Below are 18,643 nucleotides of genomic sequence, written 5' to 3' on the forward strand. Positions count from 1 at the left end.
ACGGTTAGATAAAGTCTGTTTTCCCTAGTATGTATCTCCCGATCCCAGAGATTCACTTTGTGAGCGTGTCCCAACCCCAATCTGACGACTCATTTTGGACATTTTGGTTCAGTTTCTGCGTTCTGCAAACGTTTTGGATGTGTCTGTGTGATCTTAATCGGGGGTGGGTAACCTTGGTCCTCAAGGGCCTTTGCCCTGTAAGATAATAGAAGAAGAAGATAATTTGAATTGATATCTTCTGTTTCAGTGGGTAGAGGAGGGATATTTAGAAAACAAGCAGGATCAGTACCAGGGTCACACAACCATGTTTGAAATCTTTTCATTTACCGAGCTTTGACTATTCTGTTCAATAAGAGACAATACATACTACTTCAAAAGATGCCTACCCCTGATTTAAGAATTGACTCATAGGTACTCTGCATAAACAGCTGCAGGTGATTCATTCCTTCATTCATTCATATTACCTGACTCATTCATTCAAATAGCTACGTAGCCGGCTCGAGGTGGTTAGTCTTTACATGACTGGAAGTGTTTCCTTGCATGGTTCTAAGTCCATCTGAGCAGATGGTGCCTGACTCTACTTCATTTGTCATTTCAGATTAGATGGAGGGACTCCAATGGGGCGATCCCCCAGCAGCATGTCGACACACAGATAACTTAATCAACTTAAAGCCACAGTGACGCCACAGACCCCACCCAGACAGCTGGCTAGAGCTAAGACCATTGCACCAGAAAGACAGACAGCCCAGGACAGGAAGTGCACTGTTGTAAATTGTACTGCAATTCCTGAATTTCGCTGATTTGTTCGTCACATAACAGCAGGTTGCCATAAAAGGAGAGGGACACGTTAAAAATCAAATGAGACTATATCCTATGACAAAGACTGACAAAGACGTCCCAAAAAAAGAGTAGAGGTAAATGTTAGGATCTGTATTTCCATAAAATACACACACAGTAGGTAGCTTGTAATTAAGCCCTACTGTAGTGTCTGGCTTGTTACTGCAATACCTTAGAAAAAAGGTAAATTGAAGGCTTAGTCTTGTGGGTCTGCTGACTGGGCTCATCCACAGTGAGTTTATTCACCAGGCTGTTGCCACACTATTCCTGTCTTCTTGACATCTTGTCTAGGTAATCTATTTTTAAAATCCATTTCCTCACTCTGTCTAAACATACAGAAGTTGCAGGATTCCATTTGAACGTTTTTTAAAGGGTCTTTTGAAGTAAACCCTTCTTCGTGCACAGTGCAGGAATTTATTAATGGTTCACCACCACCACCAGTAATGCAAGCCAACAGTAAGTATCATTTGTTGAATAATACCGACTTAGCCTACAAGAGGTAATAAGGGGATAATGACAAATTCCAAAAGGTAGTGTAGAGTAGCCCAAGATGGCAGGTGCCATGTTAGAGAAGTGAATCATTATATACACAGCAATACCATAGTACATAAAGTTTCCTTAAAGAACAGTTTTAAGTAACAGCAATGGAGACCTCTGGGTTTAATAGTGTGAGTTTCATTGACTTCATTTGTAAGAGAAAGAACATGTTATTCCTGGTTACAAAACGTACTGCCCCTCATGTTAGTTCAACTACAGGTACCTGGTAAATATACTGGCAAAAAGTATGTGAACCTCATGTTTTTCTGCATTAATTTGTCATAAAATATGATCTGATCTTTATTCAAGTCAAGAAGTCAAGAGTATTAACAAATATGACGTGATCTTTCATGTCTTCATTGAGAACAACCATAAAAACCTCATAGTACTAGTGGAAAAACTCCTAGCAATCCTCAATTAATAACTGCTTAATAAAGGTTAAAAATAAATTGTTTTTTTATGACATTTTATGACAAATTCATGCAGAAAACCATATAATTTGTTGGAAAATATGTCATTTTACCAACAAAGTTAACAACTTGGCATTTGCCTCTTTATTTTAGTGTACTTCAACAAACCACATAACAACTGTATAATGAGACTGAACAGCAAATAAACGTAACAATTCCAAATTATTTAAAGGTCATAGGTTGTGTCCCTCCTGACTGTATCTGTACAAATAGTACACAACAGCCCTAGAGCCCTGACAAACAACCTGCAGCTATATAATTTCATATTCTGCATTTTGAAGATATACAAACAGCTATGGAGGAAAATTTTACTGCTGAAAAACAACCTGCTAGCAGCAGCTGTAGGCTGCATGTATTATTGGCCTGTCAATCAGTCCGCCATGTTGGTCAACACTAAACTACCTCAACAACTATTAAATGGATTATTATGAGATTTGTGTGTTCACTCATGACCCACAGAGGATGAAGCCTGTCGATTGTGGCGATCCCTCAGGTTTATTCTGTGTCCATCAGGTAGGCACATGTAGACTTTGGTTGGAGTTGGTTTTAGTCAAAATCCACCAGATGGACCAACAAAAAAGACTGTAAATTCATCTTCTCCAGAGGATGAATCTTAATGGTTGAGACATTGTTAATGTTAGTACTAACACCTGTGCTACAGCATGCTTTAGAAGTCATCTCTGCATAAACCTGAAGATTAATGAGCGAGAAGATTCTTCTGAATTTAGTGTACTCAATATGGTCACATTGCTATTAACATGTGAAGACGGATGTATCAAGTGCCTATCTTTAAAGTGAAAATGTGCCAATATCATGCAGCTCATAGTGCATATAGAATCTGAAGGTCAAAGTTTACAATAACTTATTGTTGAAAGCTGTTATGTGCATTTGTACACCGAACTGTATTTGAAAATGTGTCAGTATCCCTTTGCTTTTGGTTGTTTGGCGCAGCATCTTTGGGCTGACATATCTGGGTCACATCCTCAACAGTGCCATGAACGCTGTCTGTGACAGTGACCTAAATGTATTGTGTCTCTGTAGGTGTCTGTCACACTGAGAGGGAGACAGGGAGAATGAGCATGAACACTCAGACGTCTGCAACGAGACAGAAAAGGAATTTCTTAATGGGGAAAACATGTTATACTAATTATTCAGCCTGAATCCTGCTGAAACTGAATTAATAACTGACATATCATTAGCTCAGTTCTACATTTATTAAAAGAAATTAGCCTTCAACCATGTAGCTGCTCCACTTGCTGGATCTGTCTCTAGAGCGATGAGACAAGAGTCTAGTTTAATCTGGCTCTTCGCTGACTCATCATTTCTTTTTCTTTCAAGGTTGAGTTGCCCAGAGTTAGTCCACTTGGCAGTGTGGGGAGCAAGGCCACAAAAACAAGTGTGATCATATTTTCATTGGAACATCTTTTGTGCTTTTCAGGGTTGGTGTGAAGCTCAGTGAACAGGCTGCATCAGCACACTTCACTCCTTTGATCCTTTCAGCTCAGGCTGAAGAGAAGGCTCATTGCTCCACATTTTAGTGGAGGTGTCATGCTGTATACCACTGACACAATCATATCTGCTCTATGAAATTTAAGAAGCAAAACTGCAAACCAATGTACAGATCTTAAAGCATCTACAGTCATAGACTGCTTATGTAAAGATCCAATAAAACGTACAAATAGTCGCAGAGTTACTGTAAAAATAAAAAAAAAAACAGAAAAATAAGTAAAAGGCTAAGGAAGGAAACCACTATAACCTTTGATCCTTCAGGGGGCACTGCATAAAAAATGTCATCCTACTGTGATAAATATAGCCACACAGGCTCAGGATTGCTTTGGAAATCCACTGCTACTTAACACAGCTGCTGCTGCATGTACACCTGATACTGCACTACACATATAGGAAGCCATACATCAGTTCTGTGCAGAAATGGACGTAGGGCCCATGCTCACATAAGCTTGTTTCGTTTGCATTTGTACTGTGTAATCTGCAAATATTGTCATATGTTGCAGGCAAGAGACTTGTCAATTTGCTTATGTTTACAATACACAAATAAAATAAGAACAATTTAAATAACTCAACACAGCTAATGTTACAAGTGATTCCTCCAAATTTACCACAAAAGGCAGCTTTTAATGAGCACTGCAGTCTCAAAACTATCCGACCCCTTGATTTAAAAATTAACTTAATAAATACAGATGACATTTGCTAATCAGATACTGTGTCAAACCCACTAGATGAACAAAATAGACCCAAATAGAATAGACATCAAACACCTTAACTGGCTAGAGGGGTTTTTGTTGAGCGTCATGTTTGACTGCATATTAGAAATTTGAGTAAGTCAGAAAAGCTAAGAGACCAGGAAAAGGACACAAAAAGTTAGTGAAGGCTGTGAATGTTCCTAGAGACATCGTTCGAAGTACAGCCTGCAAGTTAAAAGAACAGTGGCTATACTACCTAGAGGTGGCATAAAAATGAAGCTATCAGGGCCTTTTACCAGATTTGTGAGGATGCAGTTGGAGAAAAAACTCTTGGGTAACTGCAAAAGATTTGTAGCATGTCACTGGAGCTTCCAACAAGACAATGATGCCAAACATACCTGAAAGTCCATCAAGCAGAAGAAGTCTTGGAAGAGTCTAGCTATGATTCTAGCTGTGTCTGGCTATGCATCATGTTTGCAGCAGGTCATAACAGCAAAAGGGTTCTTTACTAAGTCCTGAAGATGCTTTTCACAAAGTGGTTGAATCATTTTGAGACTGCACTGGCCATTAAAAACATTTAGTGTTGAATTGAACAAATGAACCACTTGAAACATTAGCTGTGTTGAGCTATTTAAAATGGTCTTATTTGATTTGTTTATTGCAAACCGTTTTCCTAATACACCCAATTTGCAATGGGGGTTGGATAACTTTGAGTGCAACAGTAATGTTGAAACCCTTCTTTAGAGGCTTCATCTCTTGCAACAAACGGGCAGAGTGAAATGTGTGTCTTATTCTCTGGGTTTTTGTTCAGTGATGTGTTATTCATGCTGTCACAAAACCTGGCAGATGGGTCATGGTGAAAAAGCATTGTGACATCAGAAGGGTTCAAATGAGTCTGGGGGCCAGTGTTGGTGTGCTGAGGGCTAAAACGCACCTCCCTCCCATTTGAAATGAGCCAATGTAGAAGCCGAGGGGGTTCACACCATAAGCACATTGGGGGATGGGAAGGACATCCAGGCATTCCCTGTTTTCAACAAGTGCAGTTGTGGGCAGGGGAAAGAAAAAAAAAGTTCCTTGTTCACATTTTCTCCTTCTCTCCTCTTAAATTCCCTTTTAAATTCAAGCAAGCAGACAGAGATGTGTGGCAAAGGAAGCATGTGCTAGTCTTTTTCTCCAGGGTCCTGGCCCTAATGAAAGCAATAAACACAACATAAACAAAACAGTGTACCAAATACAATATATTGTACAAATGTTAATCCAGGCTTGGCTTAACAATATACAGTATTAACAAAGAGAATTAAAAAAGACTTCTTTAAACAAACCATTAACTGAAATAGCAGGCTCTACTGAGGAGCAGCAATAAGAAACTAGACGTCTGAGACAAGGTAGGTCATGGTAAGTTTTTTCAGCTCATCATGTTTCTAATTCCTCCTGGGGCCACTCCTGCTAAAAAGTATGAAGTCATAGTACTTCTGGATAATGGCATAATCACAATATGCGCACAGGCAGCAACATAGGTAATCTTTTTAATGTGCTGTGAATTTGATGAGAGCTGCTAAACACATTGTCCAGACCACCCAGAAGCAAGACAGCCTCTGTCTGTCAGTGTCAGTCTCTGCCTGCGCCACTTGTGCACAATGACATCACAATGTCTGTGCATCTAAAATCAGAATGCTTCATCGCTTGAAGAAGCATCTGCCACCAGGGCCCAAACTACTAGACTCAGTAGCGGCCTCTTCCTCTTCCCCTTCCCCTTCCGCCACCCCGGCCTCTCCCGCGGCCGCTGCTCAGGTGTCCAGCTGAACGTCTCAGCTTCTTCCTCTCCTGATGGTGCTCCCGCTCTGCCTGCTGCTGCTTTGTCTGCTGCTCGGACTGCAAAGGAGGACACAGTTATGAGTGTTAAAGAATGTTTGGCTTCTGTGGCATCTGGACAGTGATGAACAAGTCAAAACGGGGAGAAGAGAGAACACCAAACACTTACTTTTTCAAACCCTCTAAAGCTCATTCAGGTAACAAACAGTAATATACAGAGAAACCAAGCATTCGTTAATACATTTTTATGAATTACTGAAAGTTGCTTTAACATTGCATTGTTAAAGTTTACTGACTGATGTAATGTCAGTAAGAAAATGTATGTGTTCTGGAGTACACTGGTAGCCCAATGCACCTTTGTTGCATGCATAGAAACCTCAATAAAAACCTTGAGGCAACGAAAGTACTAAAACAAATGAGCAACCACGATGCTGATATGGTGAATTAGATATTAATTTTCAACGCTTTTGGTAATAATGGTAATGAGGCTTGCTGAAGCTGTCACGCATTGCTTGCATACTTGTTTATGCACGGTTGTTGTAAAGATCTAACTGTCCCTCTAGTGCACTGATTTTCTTGGTGCACTTCTGTACCTGGAAGATTAAGTATCCAGCTGCACACTTTTAATTTAAAGTTACTTATTTGATTTAAAATACACAAAAGGTGTACTGTTTATAATTCAATCAAACCAGTCTTAAAATCTGGTCTGGATGAATGAAATCAGTAAAAATCTTATGTCAAACAAGTGTATTTTTCATAAATCATAAGTCACAAATTCTCTTTATTGATGTATTGACGTGTTCCTGCATGGTTTATATTATTATTAGACTGCTGCTGTTTTTAACCTTGGCTGCTTATTAGGTGTTAGATCCTCAGACTTTCTACTGAAACCATTTCAGTAAATCTTTTTTTTTCACCTTGTTTACAGATGATCCACTTTTTTTTATTTGTACTTAGCTGCTTTGAACAAAGAGATTGTGGCCTTACAGGACACACAGAGGACAGTGCATCACATGAGCAGTTTACCTTTTTCAGAGTGAAGGTCAGCTGTTTGCTACCCACTGCCGTGTCGGCCATGTTGCTGGTCCCGGAGCACTCCTCCAACTTCAGACGGTCCGCCAGTGAAGTCCTGGAAAAGCACACGTTAGTCGGACACAATATACTCAATACACCATAAGCAGCAGTTACTAACTATTACTACAGTGATGTACTATATGTTTGTGTTTGCATGGTTGAGCATATTATGCACCACTAAGTTATCACCATAAGCTCCAACAGCTGCAAAACCTGAAGCAATCTGAATCATGAACTGGATTTCAAAGTGTGCTCCACTCTATAAGTCAGCACTGGTTTAATAGTTCAATTCAATACATTTTCAAAGACATACTTCTGGAGTTTCTGCTTGCGGGCAATGTCGTTAAAACTTCTGAACTCCTCCCCGGCTTTGATCTGATAAAACTGAGGCTGGCTCTGCCTTTTGCCTTGCGCCAAGTTTGAGGTTTTCTCTTCTCCATTCTGTTCGCTCTCCAGCAGGACAGTGTGGCGGTCTGCCTCTTTCCTCTCCTGCCGCCGGCGGTCTCGGTCCTCTTGCCGCAGCAACTGTCGCTGCTTCCTCACCTCCTCCACCCAGCTCTTGTCGTCGTCCGAGCTCTCTTCCTCAGAGCTGGGTCGCCCTTCGGGCTCTTCCTCGTCTTCAGCCGCCTGGACACAGGCATTACAGAGGTTTGAAAAAGTTACTGATGTGATGTTCTGTCTGACCCTTCATCCCTAAGCATGTCTACAAAACACAGCATGACTAAACACAGATCACCTTCAGAGGCCTGGAGACATAATTGAGCTGGTGTCACAGCTAATATAATGTTTCCAATACAAGAATGCGTAAAGCCACTGTTTAGTTACAGCACTCCACTCTGACTCAAAACAGTCACTTAATTCCCCTTAAGACGCGTTTCTATTGTCACATGGGATTGATCTAAAATGCCATGTCAAGTCTAATGTCTTTCACTCACATACTAGCTTTTCTAAAGGCCTGGATTCAAACACCAGACATGGTGTCTGGTCTGGTGTGTTCCAGAAAAGGTCATAGATGAGTCCAGCGTTACCTGTTGGGAAGAAGCAGCCTGCTGAGCCAATAGACGCAGCTTCTTCTTCCTCTTTTGTCCGACCTTTGAGACAATGGGGTTGAGCAGGCGGAACTCCTCACTTTGCTCATCCACCTGGTACTCGGGGTTTTCGAACATCACCTTGAAGCGGTCGTCGCCCAGGATGCTGGGGAGAGCCTGCAGTTTGGAAAAAGACACGACGTGGGGGATGACAGAGTTAGGCAGAGCACACAGATTGTATATATATATTTTTTTCTTCTTCTTTTTTTATTTACATATAAATGTCATGGGCATCATGCCCAAAAGACACAGAAATTAACTTTTAATCTTTATATTTTGATCTCAATCAAAAGATGGTTCAAGTTTTAACTGAGATCTCATTTCATAACAGTGCTGTGATGACCATGTGAATCCAACACCAAGGAAACACATTCTTTTGTAATCTTTGTTTTCCTACCTTGCCCTTCTTTTTCCTGGAAGCCAGCTCTGCTTCGTCATCGCCCTCCTCCATCAGCTTGAGCGCAAGCTCCTTGTTCACCTTGGGCAACTTCTGTCTCCGTCAGAACAAATTGTACATTTGATTACACACACAGGAAGTGGTGCTGAACAACAGCTACACAGGCAGTAACCGGTGCAAACTAGTTTGAAAAGTACATGTTACTCTATGAATGATGCTGCTTAGTGAAACTAACAGATACAACAGAGACGTAAACAGTTGAGCTGTAACCATGTTTTGCCAGGACCACTCACCTTAACCTGCACTCTCTGGGTTCTAGACTCCTCAATCTTCTGGCGGATCTTCTCCTTGCGATACTCCTCGTATGCAAAAGGATTTGCCATGGTTTTGACCTGTGGCCGAATCGAACAGTACCACTGTCACATCTAAACATTACTTCTTTCAAAACAACAACTTCTTTACAATAAATCTTAAAATATTTAGGGGATGTAAACAAAGAGTTGAAACAGCAGTTAACACGGTACCTTGTGATAAAGCCTTATGTCCATGAAAAAGCCGTGCATGTAGGCTCTCAGGAGAGATGATCCTACCAGGTGAGACAAACCTGAAAGCAATCGTGAAAACAAACGATAAAAATCAAGATGTAAAAGAATGTAAAAGAAAGCAATAAATGCTAAATTCATATATTTCTGAGAAAAAAAAATGTGGGTTTATGTTTTTAGCCATGTTAACAGACCACATTGGCAGATACTGATATACAGTAGTTAATATACTGTTTTTTGATTGATTAAAAGCAGATTTGATGAAATAATATTTTTGAATCTATTGTAAAAAAGTGGTGCAATACCCAGTACTATTTAGCCATTTAGATATGAGAACTCAGTCTCTGAAATGTCATTAACATAATGAAGGTGAATTGAATTTAGTTTGTTTTGTGACCTTAAAAATTATTTAGTAAATTCTACAGCAGCACAAAACATTGTTACTGTGTTACTGAGTACAACAACTCAAAGAACTGATCTTTCAATTCATCTGTCAATCCTGTAAAATCATTTATAAATAACTTTAAAAACGGCACAAAGGCAACATCACATGTTGAAACTGAGAAATTAGATTTAAAAAAAAAAAGTATTTTGAATTTGATGCAAGCAACACAATGACTGGAAAAATTGTGTAATTGTAAAAAAAAACAAAAAAAAACAAGTAGCTTTACAACAACTCAAGAATAATGTGTCAAGCATAAAATTGCAAAGAATACGGGGATTTCACTTCTACTAAAGAATTTAGAGAAACCAGAGAAATCTTTGTATGTGGGTGAGAAAACCAACATTGGCTGTGATCTTTGGCCCTCAGGCAGCACTGCAATAAAAACAGACATGATTTTGTAGTGGACATCACCAAGGTGACGGGATGAGCAACACCTCTGAAAACCAGTCAGGGAACATGGTCTGTTGCTGCTTCCACAAATGCAAGGTAAAAGTATACAGGGCAAATTAAATGAAATCTATAAACAAGATGCTGACCACCTCCAGACGACGGCCTGTTGAGTAGCACACCTGCTTATTTCAATAAAACAACGCCAGACTACCTTCTTCTGGTAAGCAGTCTGCATCCTATATCACACATAAATAGGAAAAGAAAATCACTCTCAAAGCTAAAGCACTGGCTCTTCTCACTTCTCAAACAACCACAACAAAGAAGAGGTGTTGAAACACAGTGGGAAACATGTCTGTGTCGCTGCTTGTCTGGAACATGTTGCTGGCATCAAACTCCATCTAACTTCTGAGTTATAACATGTTGTCAGGTTTTAAACCATTTGACACAGCATCTAACTTTTTTTTCAGAAACTCATAACAACAAAAGAAAACAACAAGAAAATAATAAAACACTGAACAAGGTGTGTCCGCTTTCCACTGCTGCCGTAATTCAGAGTGAATGGAAATGTGCAGAACATCTTAGAAATCTCCACCCTGGACTGACTGTCACTTATCAAGGGGAGAGGCTCCGTGCGCAAGTCGAGGCGATTGCTGGAAAGCGCATTCGTGACGTCAGCGCCGCTGAGAACGAGGGACGCACAGAAAATGTGGAGTCGGCTGAGGCTGCCTCAAGGTTACATAACAGGGTCACATTACGAGGCTCGCCCCCCTCCCCGCTCCCCTCTCTCCTTTTCACATCAGCCAACCGCTCGTCTGCTTCTTGTCATTTGATATCTTTACTGCTGAGCTTGCATTCCACAGTTCATTCAACCCCTCCGGTGCTCCCTCCATCGACCCTCCTTCCTCCCTCCCTCCCCCAGTCTCTACCTAAACTGTCTAGCTGCCTGTGCTAACCCCATGGAGGCAAAGTAGCTCAGATTGATTTATAGTTTTAGGTTTGACTTGCAAGGCTGGGATTAAATTCCCACTTTGTCATCTCTTTAGCCCCGTGTATAAAAGCCGGAATACATTAACTGCATGTGTCTGAACAACTCCTTACCCCCCCACCCTCACCACGCGCAGTGAGGTTAGTGGGGAGAAACCGAGGCAGAAAGCTCTCACCAAGATTTTCCAGGTCCTTCCGGGTGACAAACTTGTAGTCGTCGTACACTGTGCTCTCGGGGCTCTCCTCCAGCTCCTCTGTCAGGTTGTCGAGGAAGGAGCACCATCGAGGTGCAGGGCCCAGAGCCTACACACACACACACACACACACACACACACACACACACACACACACACACGGTTCAGATTTAGACTGTTGTGTAAACATGAAACTTTCATGTATTTATCGAAACCAAAAATAGACCACCTGTCCTGGCTCAAGTTTCCATTCTAGCTGGAAACGACTGACTCCTCTTATTTTCCAGTGAAGTTTGGAATTGTTATGTTAGGTTTGTAGGTATAGTTCAATGTTGGGTATGTAAACACTGATGAGACCACAAAAGCGCTGACATAGAGAAGCATTCTTCTCGTTGAGCAACCATTTTTATGTTTTGCTAGCAATAACAGAGCTTTTCACTTTGACATGCAACAATGTTCCAAAACAGATCCACTTATGTTCCTGTCAACATCTTGTTCGGAGTCACTGACAGACAACTGTGACTGCTTTTCTGAAGATGTTACTTAACTCTTTTACTGTGCGAATCTTCTGGTTTTCTTTATGTCTTATGAAAAGATTTCCGAGGAACACTAACAAGGATGAAGTAGCTGAACTGGTTTCCAAGATCACAAGCAGCATTCATTTTCATCTTTCATGGCACACCGGTCCCGTTTGAACAGGTGTTTGTAGATACAGGGCACAAACTGCACATGACTCACCCCAATGATGCAGCCAGGGCGTGCCAATTTTCCTACATAAAATCACTAAAACTGATGAAGACTTCAGCAGTTTTTACTGACAAGAAAGAGTCGGGTTAAACTTTGTATTACCTAATAGATCTGCTAGTCTAATCTACTCTATGTCCACAAATGAAACCTGGAAGTTGTGCAGCAACATAGTTAATGTTCAAAGTTGTCTGAATATCTGTTAGTGAGAACAGGGAAATACTATAATGTCAAATGTGGATGGAGTTCTCTATGCTCATGAGCCACAACACTAGGTTAAAGTAAGACAGAGCAAAGATCCTCGCTGGCACACTGACATTTCGCTCACTTGGATTCAATAGATGGTTGGATGGATGAAAGTCTTATGAAACAGACTGAACTCAGCATTTCTGTCTGCTCTGTGGAATGAGCTCCACAGAGCAGATGACGTCACATGGAGCCACACATCGAGGCCAAAGTCAACAGAATCAAGCGTCCGGCACCTTGTCATTCTTTAGTTTCATCACTGCTGAGCTGATAAAGCTTCAAGCTGTCCTACACAGATAATCTGTGCTACTGTGGGGAGCTCAGGCCTCGCAGCGGTTCTCTCACGCTAAAATATCACAGAAACATAAAAGGAGGTTTGCTCCCACAAGTCTGAGACTTTATGTCCTGATTTTTCCAAGCAGTTTGTTTCCTGACACCATAAAACATCACATAAAAACTTATTTTCAGGATGACAGGAACCAAATCAGGACAAAGAAAAACAGGCCGTTTCCTAAAGCACCAGAAGACGTCGTCGCCGTTTTGTGAGGCCCCGCCACAAGTCTAAAATCAAAAAGCGAGACACTGAGTTCACCCTGAGATATGACAAAAGAGGCTGCTACATTTCAAAAACAACTCATCAAAACTGTTGCATCAGTTGTCGATCAAGTGTGGTCTCAAAAAGCCAACTGCTCTTTTAACCTTCTCTCTAATGCAGGACAAAGTTTACCATGTCCACTGGGTCGGGACTTTACCCATTTACACAAAGCAAAGCCAAGTTTACTGTAGACACACAGTCTCCAAAGTAACACAATGTAAGATCACATCAAAGTCACACGACAGCCCACTAATTGACAAGTTTCTTCCAGCTTCACCCTTTAGAGCTCAGATTGGTGACTGAAGAATCAACCAGCTGCGCTCTCGAATCCTTTATTGTCTTTATCCTCGACTGGACAGTAAAGTCTCTCCGAGGAGGACAGGCACCTGATGAACAGGATGTGAACGTGACCCGTCTGCTGCACGCTGTCACGGCAAGGCACAGTTAAGGAACAGAAATGCCTGGAAACTCACCGGGATGTAGAATGTGTTCATCTTGGGATCTTCATTGGCAGTGAAAAGCATACCTGTAAATGATACACAGGATGCAGGCAAAACAATGTGAGGACGGAAACAGGGCAGATATTAATAGAGCTGATCTGTGGTGAACACACAGCGTTTAGTTCCAGTCATGAACGTTTGAAGGTCTTATTACACTTGAAATGAAGCAGGTACGATAAAGGGAGACTGGAATTAGCATAATCTGAGGCAGAATTACCTCCCTAATAAAGATTAGGAACTAAAAACTTTTAGGCAGATGAAAGGTGGAATAGGATAAAAACATCTGTGAGCCGCATAATGTGGTGGAGTGTCTAATTTATTATTCTGTAACAGCTTAAAAAAAATAAAAGTAAAGCCTGAAACAAACCAGTCAATGATCTCAATGATGATTTTAGTGTAAAAGTTCACCTTCAGCTCTGTTTCTTGTGTAAACTGACTGATATGTATTGACAGACAAAGCTGCCCAGTCAAATTAATGTGAGCTCCACTGGAGAGTGGCGCCACCCAGAGGTGGAAAAGAGCTTCACAACTCAGAGGGGGTTGTGTCCTCGATGAAATAGCGCTGCTGCTTAATGACCAAGCTTTGAACATTTAGTAATAAGATCTTTATTGGTTCATCAGCAGTCGTTTCTGTGTTTCACTAAAAGCTGATTTTGCAGTTCCTACAGCAGTCACTAAACCGTGCTCCTTTTTTTTAAACTTTAGCAGCCCTAGTCCATTAAGACAACGTTTGTTGCTCAAGTTATAATTTAACACAAGGATTTTGAATTTAGTGAAATAAAAACATGATTTCCTTAAACGTGACGTTGGTGGATAAGTTGTTCTCACCTGAATTCGGGTACATGCAGACGTCATTAATGTTGCTCTGAGGCTGTATGGATGAGAACACTTTGCCCTGTGGTGAACAGACAGAAAACGTGAAGGATGTTGACAGACCAGTAAGTAAGTTGATATTTGAAATGAGCTCATATTAGTGAGATGACGCTTGAAACTGCTAAAATACAAATGTATACAGCACAGGTCGGGACTCACATTGTCTTTGTTCCACATCTTTATAATCTTGGAGTCAGCAGACACGACCAGGTCCAGCTGATTGTGGAAGCTGATTGACTTGATTGGCAGGTTATATAAGTGGTCCTTAACCAGGAGCGGCTGGCTGGAGCGCAGGTCATAGAGCAGCACCTTCAAGACAAAGCAGAGGGTGAACAACACCACTGAAGTATAGTAATCTATTTAACCCTGTAAGAAGTCGACTTCTTATAGTAACGTAAAAAAGAAAGTGGCGGCTGTCTTCGCTACTTCATAACTCCCAGCTCCAACTTTTACTTTACATCACAGCAAAAGGCTGCACTCAGCTAAAGAGACAACATCACATGGGAGCTGGCCACTGACCTTTTCACTCAAAATCCAGCAAGTGTTGAGTAACCTTTCAAGAGAGGCCACTTGACACCAGCTATTGTGAGCTGACTACTCACAGGATAAAGAGGCGGAATTTCACACCATGTGGGTAGCTGACAGTTTACAACAACAACAACAACAGAAAGAGAGGAAGCAGGGATTGTAGCTGTTGACGAGGGATGGCAAAGTATTGAACCACTCTTTCGTGAAAATACCGTGTGTCAACCTTGAATGTTAGCCCAGAGTGAAGTAGGTGGTATAAAAAAATGTGTCCTCACCTGTCCCGTGCTAGTGCCCACGGCCATCGTGAGAGAGTCATTAAACTTCAGCGCACTGATTGAGGGCAAACTTTGAACTCTGTAGATGAAAAACACATCCCCACATTAACAGAATGCTAATAAAAGGGGGGGAAACTGAGACACAAAGGCACAAATAAGTAACAGTGACGCCCACGCCGCAGCTCCTTTGTGCCTTAATGGATAATTAACTGTGAGATATTTCTATAGTGTGCCATAATGCTGCACAGCTTGCAGCTTGTTTTTCATGCAGCATAGGCACAGGCAGCACGAGAAGAGCCATGTGGCTACGTATACATCGTGAGGCTGAAACCATTCGAGATTTCAGTCGAACAGCTTGGTACTTACTCCGTCCCTTCAGCGAGGCTGCTCAGGGCGCAGTCCAGCGTGGCCACTCTGCTGCGCACACGAGGGTCCCAGCATTCGACCCGTCCCTGGTGTCCGCACAGAACAGAACAGACGTGCCCAATCATGAGACAGACTGAGAGCTAACTGTCAGGTTCAGCAAGATTACAACTCAACATGTTTAAATTAGGTATTTACTATTAACTGGGATGGAAGTATGCATCTTCTTATTTTGGCATCTTCTAATGTAACTGTGAGGTTGGAAAAACTTGATCTTTAACACTAAGAATTCATGTTACACACTTTTCTTTTCTTTTTTTTTTTTTTTAAATCAGCCCAGATGGTGTGTGATGCTTTATACCAAACAATATCAAAGAGATAAAAGAAGAGGAAGAGCTACGATTGAGCAATCCAAAAAGGAAAAATGCTCATTTCTAAGCTTTCTATAAAAACATGACAACAATCAGTCAGCAGCCAATTCTTATATCACACTGTAAAAAATCCTGTTTTCAAAAGTGGTGAATTTTTATTTCAATACATTTTTATTTGTTTTAATATGAATACAAATAATAATTTTAGTCATTTAGTCTTAGTATATTCTGAAATGCAATTAGTACTGAGTCAGTTTGACTACAGTCAAACACATACTGTACACAGTCACTGCCTCTGCTAATAAGTGGTGCCTCATTTCACACACAGCCTGCTATGGCGCTTACCTCAGAGGTTCCTGTGGCGAACAAATGGTGAACGGGATTGATGTCGCACACATTGTTCTCCCTGGTGGAAAAGTCAAGAAAAAGATGTACCACAAGCATGAACTGGGAGCAGAAACAGCAAAGAGCACAATAAACTCGAGTGGTAAATGAGACCAATTGCTGGCTTAATTTAATTTTAAATACCAGCAGTCTGGGAAAACGTTATGGAAAACTTACACGGCATCAGTCTGGAGGGAGTTCAGGAAGCGTCCTTGTTCCAGATTCAGTCTGAAAACTTCTGAACTGAAGATACAAACAAAAACATTTATGGTTCAGCTCTTCTCATTCTTTTCAGTCGGGAAGTGCACAGATGCAGGATGGGGGCATAGGGGTGGTCGCCCAAAGCAATGGGGCAAACAAGCTGAATCCGGTTCACCTTTTTCTGCTTTGTGACTTAATCTGACAAGTGCTTGACTGGTCATGTAAGGGAGTTAGAAGGTTTTGGCTGCGAGTATCATAATCCACTGCGTTTTGGCATCTAAAATCCTTTAACCACATTAATGCACTGCCCTGGCTGAACTTCTCAAAATGTATTTTTACTGTCTCACCAATACATGAAACAACACGTTTTATTACAGAGCAAATGTCTGTGTGAATCCAGGAGCAATGTAAAAAACATGCCAGAGAGGCAAAATACCTCAACATCTATCATTCAATCGTGCTCTCACCTTGTCCCCACGAAAAAGAGGTCACACGAGGGGTAGTGGTAGGAAAAGTCTCGTCCAAACTTTGGAATCCGTGTTTTGTAGTAGTGTCCGTGCTGGGAGTGGAACTCTACGTAGCGGTCGCAGTGCAGAAACACCAACTGCACAGAGGCACAGAGAAGCACACGGTGCATTTAAGAGCATTAAAACCAAAATCAGCTCTGCTATTTAACAAGATATAAAACATTTTCAAAATGCACCCAATTAGAACAGAACCGTATAATAGTTTCAAAAGCTGTGGGCAAAAATGTGGCATTTTAATAACATAGTTTTAACCTAGTAACTGACTATTTTCTCTGTGTTAACTGTACAGACCATCATACACACTATACAGGGCTTTACACTTTACAAGGCATAAATGTACGAATCAATGTGTCTGTTTTGCCGTAAAGTCGACTCTTATGATGCAGATGCCATGTCTGACCTTAGAGTAGTCATCAGACAGGATGTCAAAGGCCACAACTGTGGGAGAGGGAAAAGAAACTCGTCAAATTTAGTTGTTCATGAACATGGAGACCAAGCAACAAGTGGATGTGTCACATGGCCTACCATCTGAATCCAGACAGCGCTCAAACTTCAAGGACAGCTGATGGGTGTCATAACAGCGTATCCTGGGCTTGTAAGTGCCTGAAATGAATGAAAAGAACATCTAATCACAACCGATGTCTACATTTTAAGAACGCTTCTCTGAGACACCATCCAGAGTTCATCTCACCTGCTGCCAGGACAAACTGTCCATCTCTCGATACTTTGATAGAGGTGCACACTGTGGGCATCTCGAAGTCCTGGATGAGCTCAATCCTGCGCTGAATGTCTGGTGGGAAAAGGAGCAGAAAATTGAGACTCCTGGCATGCATTTTAGAGAATATGAATTATTATGATGCTGTAATTTGAAGCAGATAACTCACCAACATCTTTCTTTTGTAGCTGTCTTTTCTTCCGATCTGACAGCCACTGCATTAGAGAAGTAGATGTGATCAGGACTTGAGAAGCATAAAAATAAGCTGAAGCAGAACTTTACAGACAAAGCTGCGACTCTTAAGTTAAATTAGGACATTTAATACACATTTAATACATTTAATACCTCTGTAACAGAAGCTGTACAAACATGACCGAGGAGAATGATGATCTACTATCCACATATGTTCATTTGATAACATTAAAGTGTACATTATGGTGGCGTGCTGGCTCTGACATTATCTCAATACACAACGTTAGGGCTTCTCTCACAGCTAGCTGTGTTAGCTAGCTAGCCAGCTAGATATAAGGGGGTGAGCTAAACACTAACTCTGGAGCTTTTGAAATGTGATGTTAGCTAACTTGGCGCTGATGCTGCCGTGTTTCTTACCTCTGGAAGAGACTTTCCATAGCTTAGGTTGTAAATCTTGACATCGTTCACACTAGATATCTGCATTGTAAAAGGTGAACAGGGCTCTGACCGCACATTACACTGTTACTATTCACCGGCAGACTGCACTGAACCCACGTTCTTGCCTCGGAGCAAAAACAGGAAGTGACGATGAGTTTTCCGAAATATGTCCGACTAGAAACAACACTGCGGGAAACAACACAGTTCCCATCATTTCAAAGGCCAAAAATTCAATTTAATTTGAGACATAAAAAGCATAGATTTTATATTTATATGTATTATACTTATGTGTAATATATTTATAACGTTAGGCTAACTGATTTCTAGTATGAAATGATTGCTTTGAAATTGTTATGAAAAATAGTAATAATAAGAATAAAAATAACAATTGGACCAAAAACAAGTACCTGTCTGCGTGGAGAGACTGGAAACTTGTCCAGGGTGCATTGTAACTCTACATTTAGACCCAACTGCAAGCCAAAAGTTTTGACTTACCAAGTCAAAATGCCTTTTTGTGTCATAATTTTCTATTAGGAAAATGTTATTCTTTGTATCTTATAACATGATATTTTATCCCATTCATTTGGCTTTGTTTTTCTCATGATAACCTATTTTTTCCTCTACTATTGTAGATGAGTTTCCTGAAGTTACAGATACCCCAAAAATAGTGTTAAAAATATTTTTTATTATTATTTAATAAAATAATACATACTAATAAAA

At 40.9% G+C, this 18,643-nt stretch overlaps 1 protein-coding gene across 1 annotated transcript; it reads right to left on the reverse strand.

Annotated features, from left to right (window-relative positions):
- Positions 1-5,019: 5,019 nt before the first annotated feature.
- nol10 (nucleolar protein 10) lies at positions 5,020-18,065 on the reverse strand. Its single transcript, XM_026355965.1, has 21 exons — positions 17,903-18,065; positions 17,463-17,508; positions 17,270-17,368; positions 17,104-17,181; positions 16,979-17,016; positions 16,519-16,655; positions 16,028-16,093; positions 15,812-15,872; positions 15,099-15,184; positions 14,733-14,811; positions 14,089-14,238; positions 13,885-13,951; positions 13,030-13,082; positions 10,954-11,080; positions 8,941-9,020; positions 8,710-8,808; positions 8,417-8,509; positions 7,960-8,136; positions 7,245-7,558; positions 6,884-6,986; positions 5,020-5,917 (listed from the first exon to the last, which is right to left on the reverse strand). The coding sequence occupies exons 1-21, from the start codon at positions 17,966-17,968 to the stop codon at positions 5,768-5,770; spliced, it is 2,169 nt and encodes a 722-aa protein (XP_026211750.1). The 5' UTR covers positions 17,969-18,065; the 3' UTR covers positions 5,020-5,767.
- Positions 18,066-18,643: the final 578 nt, after the last annotated feature.

Source organism: Anabas testudineus, chromosome 12 (genome assembly GCF_900324465.2).
Source record: "Anabas testudineus chromosome 12, fAnaTes1.2, whole genome shotgun sequence".
NCBI lineage: Eukaryota > Metazoa > Chordata > Actinopteri > Anabantiformes > Anabantidae > Anabas > Anabas testudineus.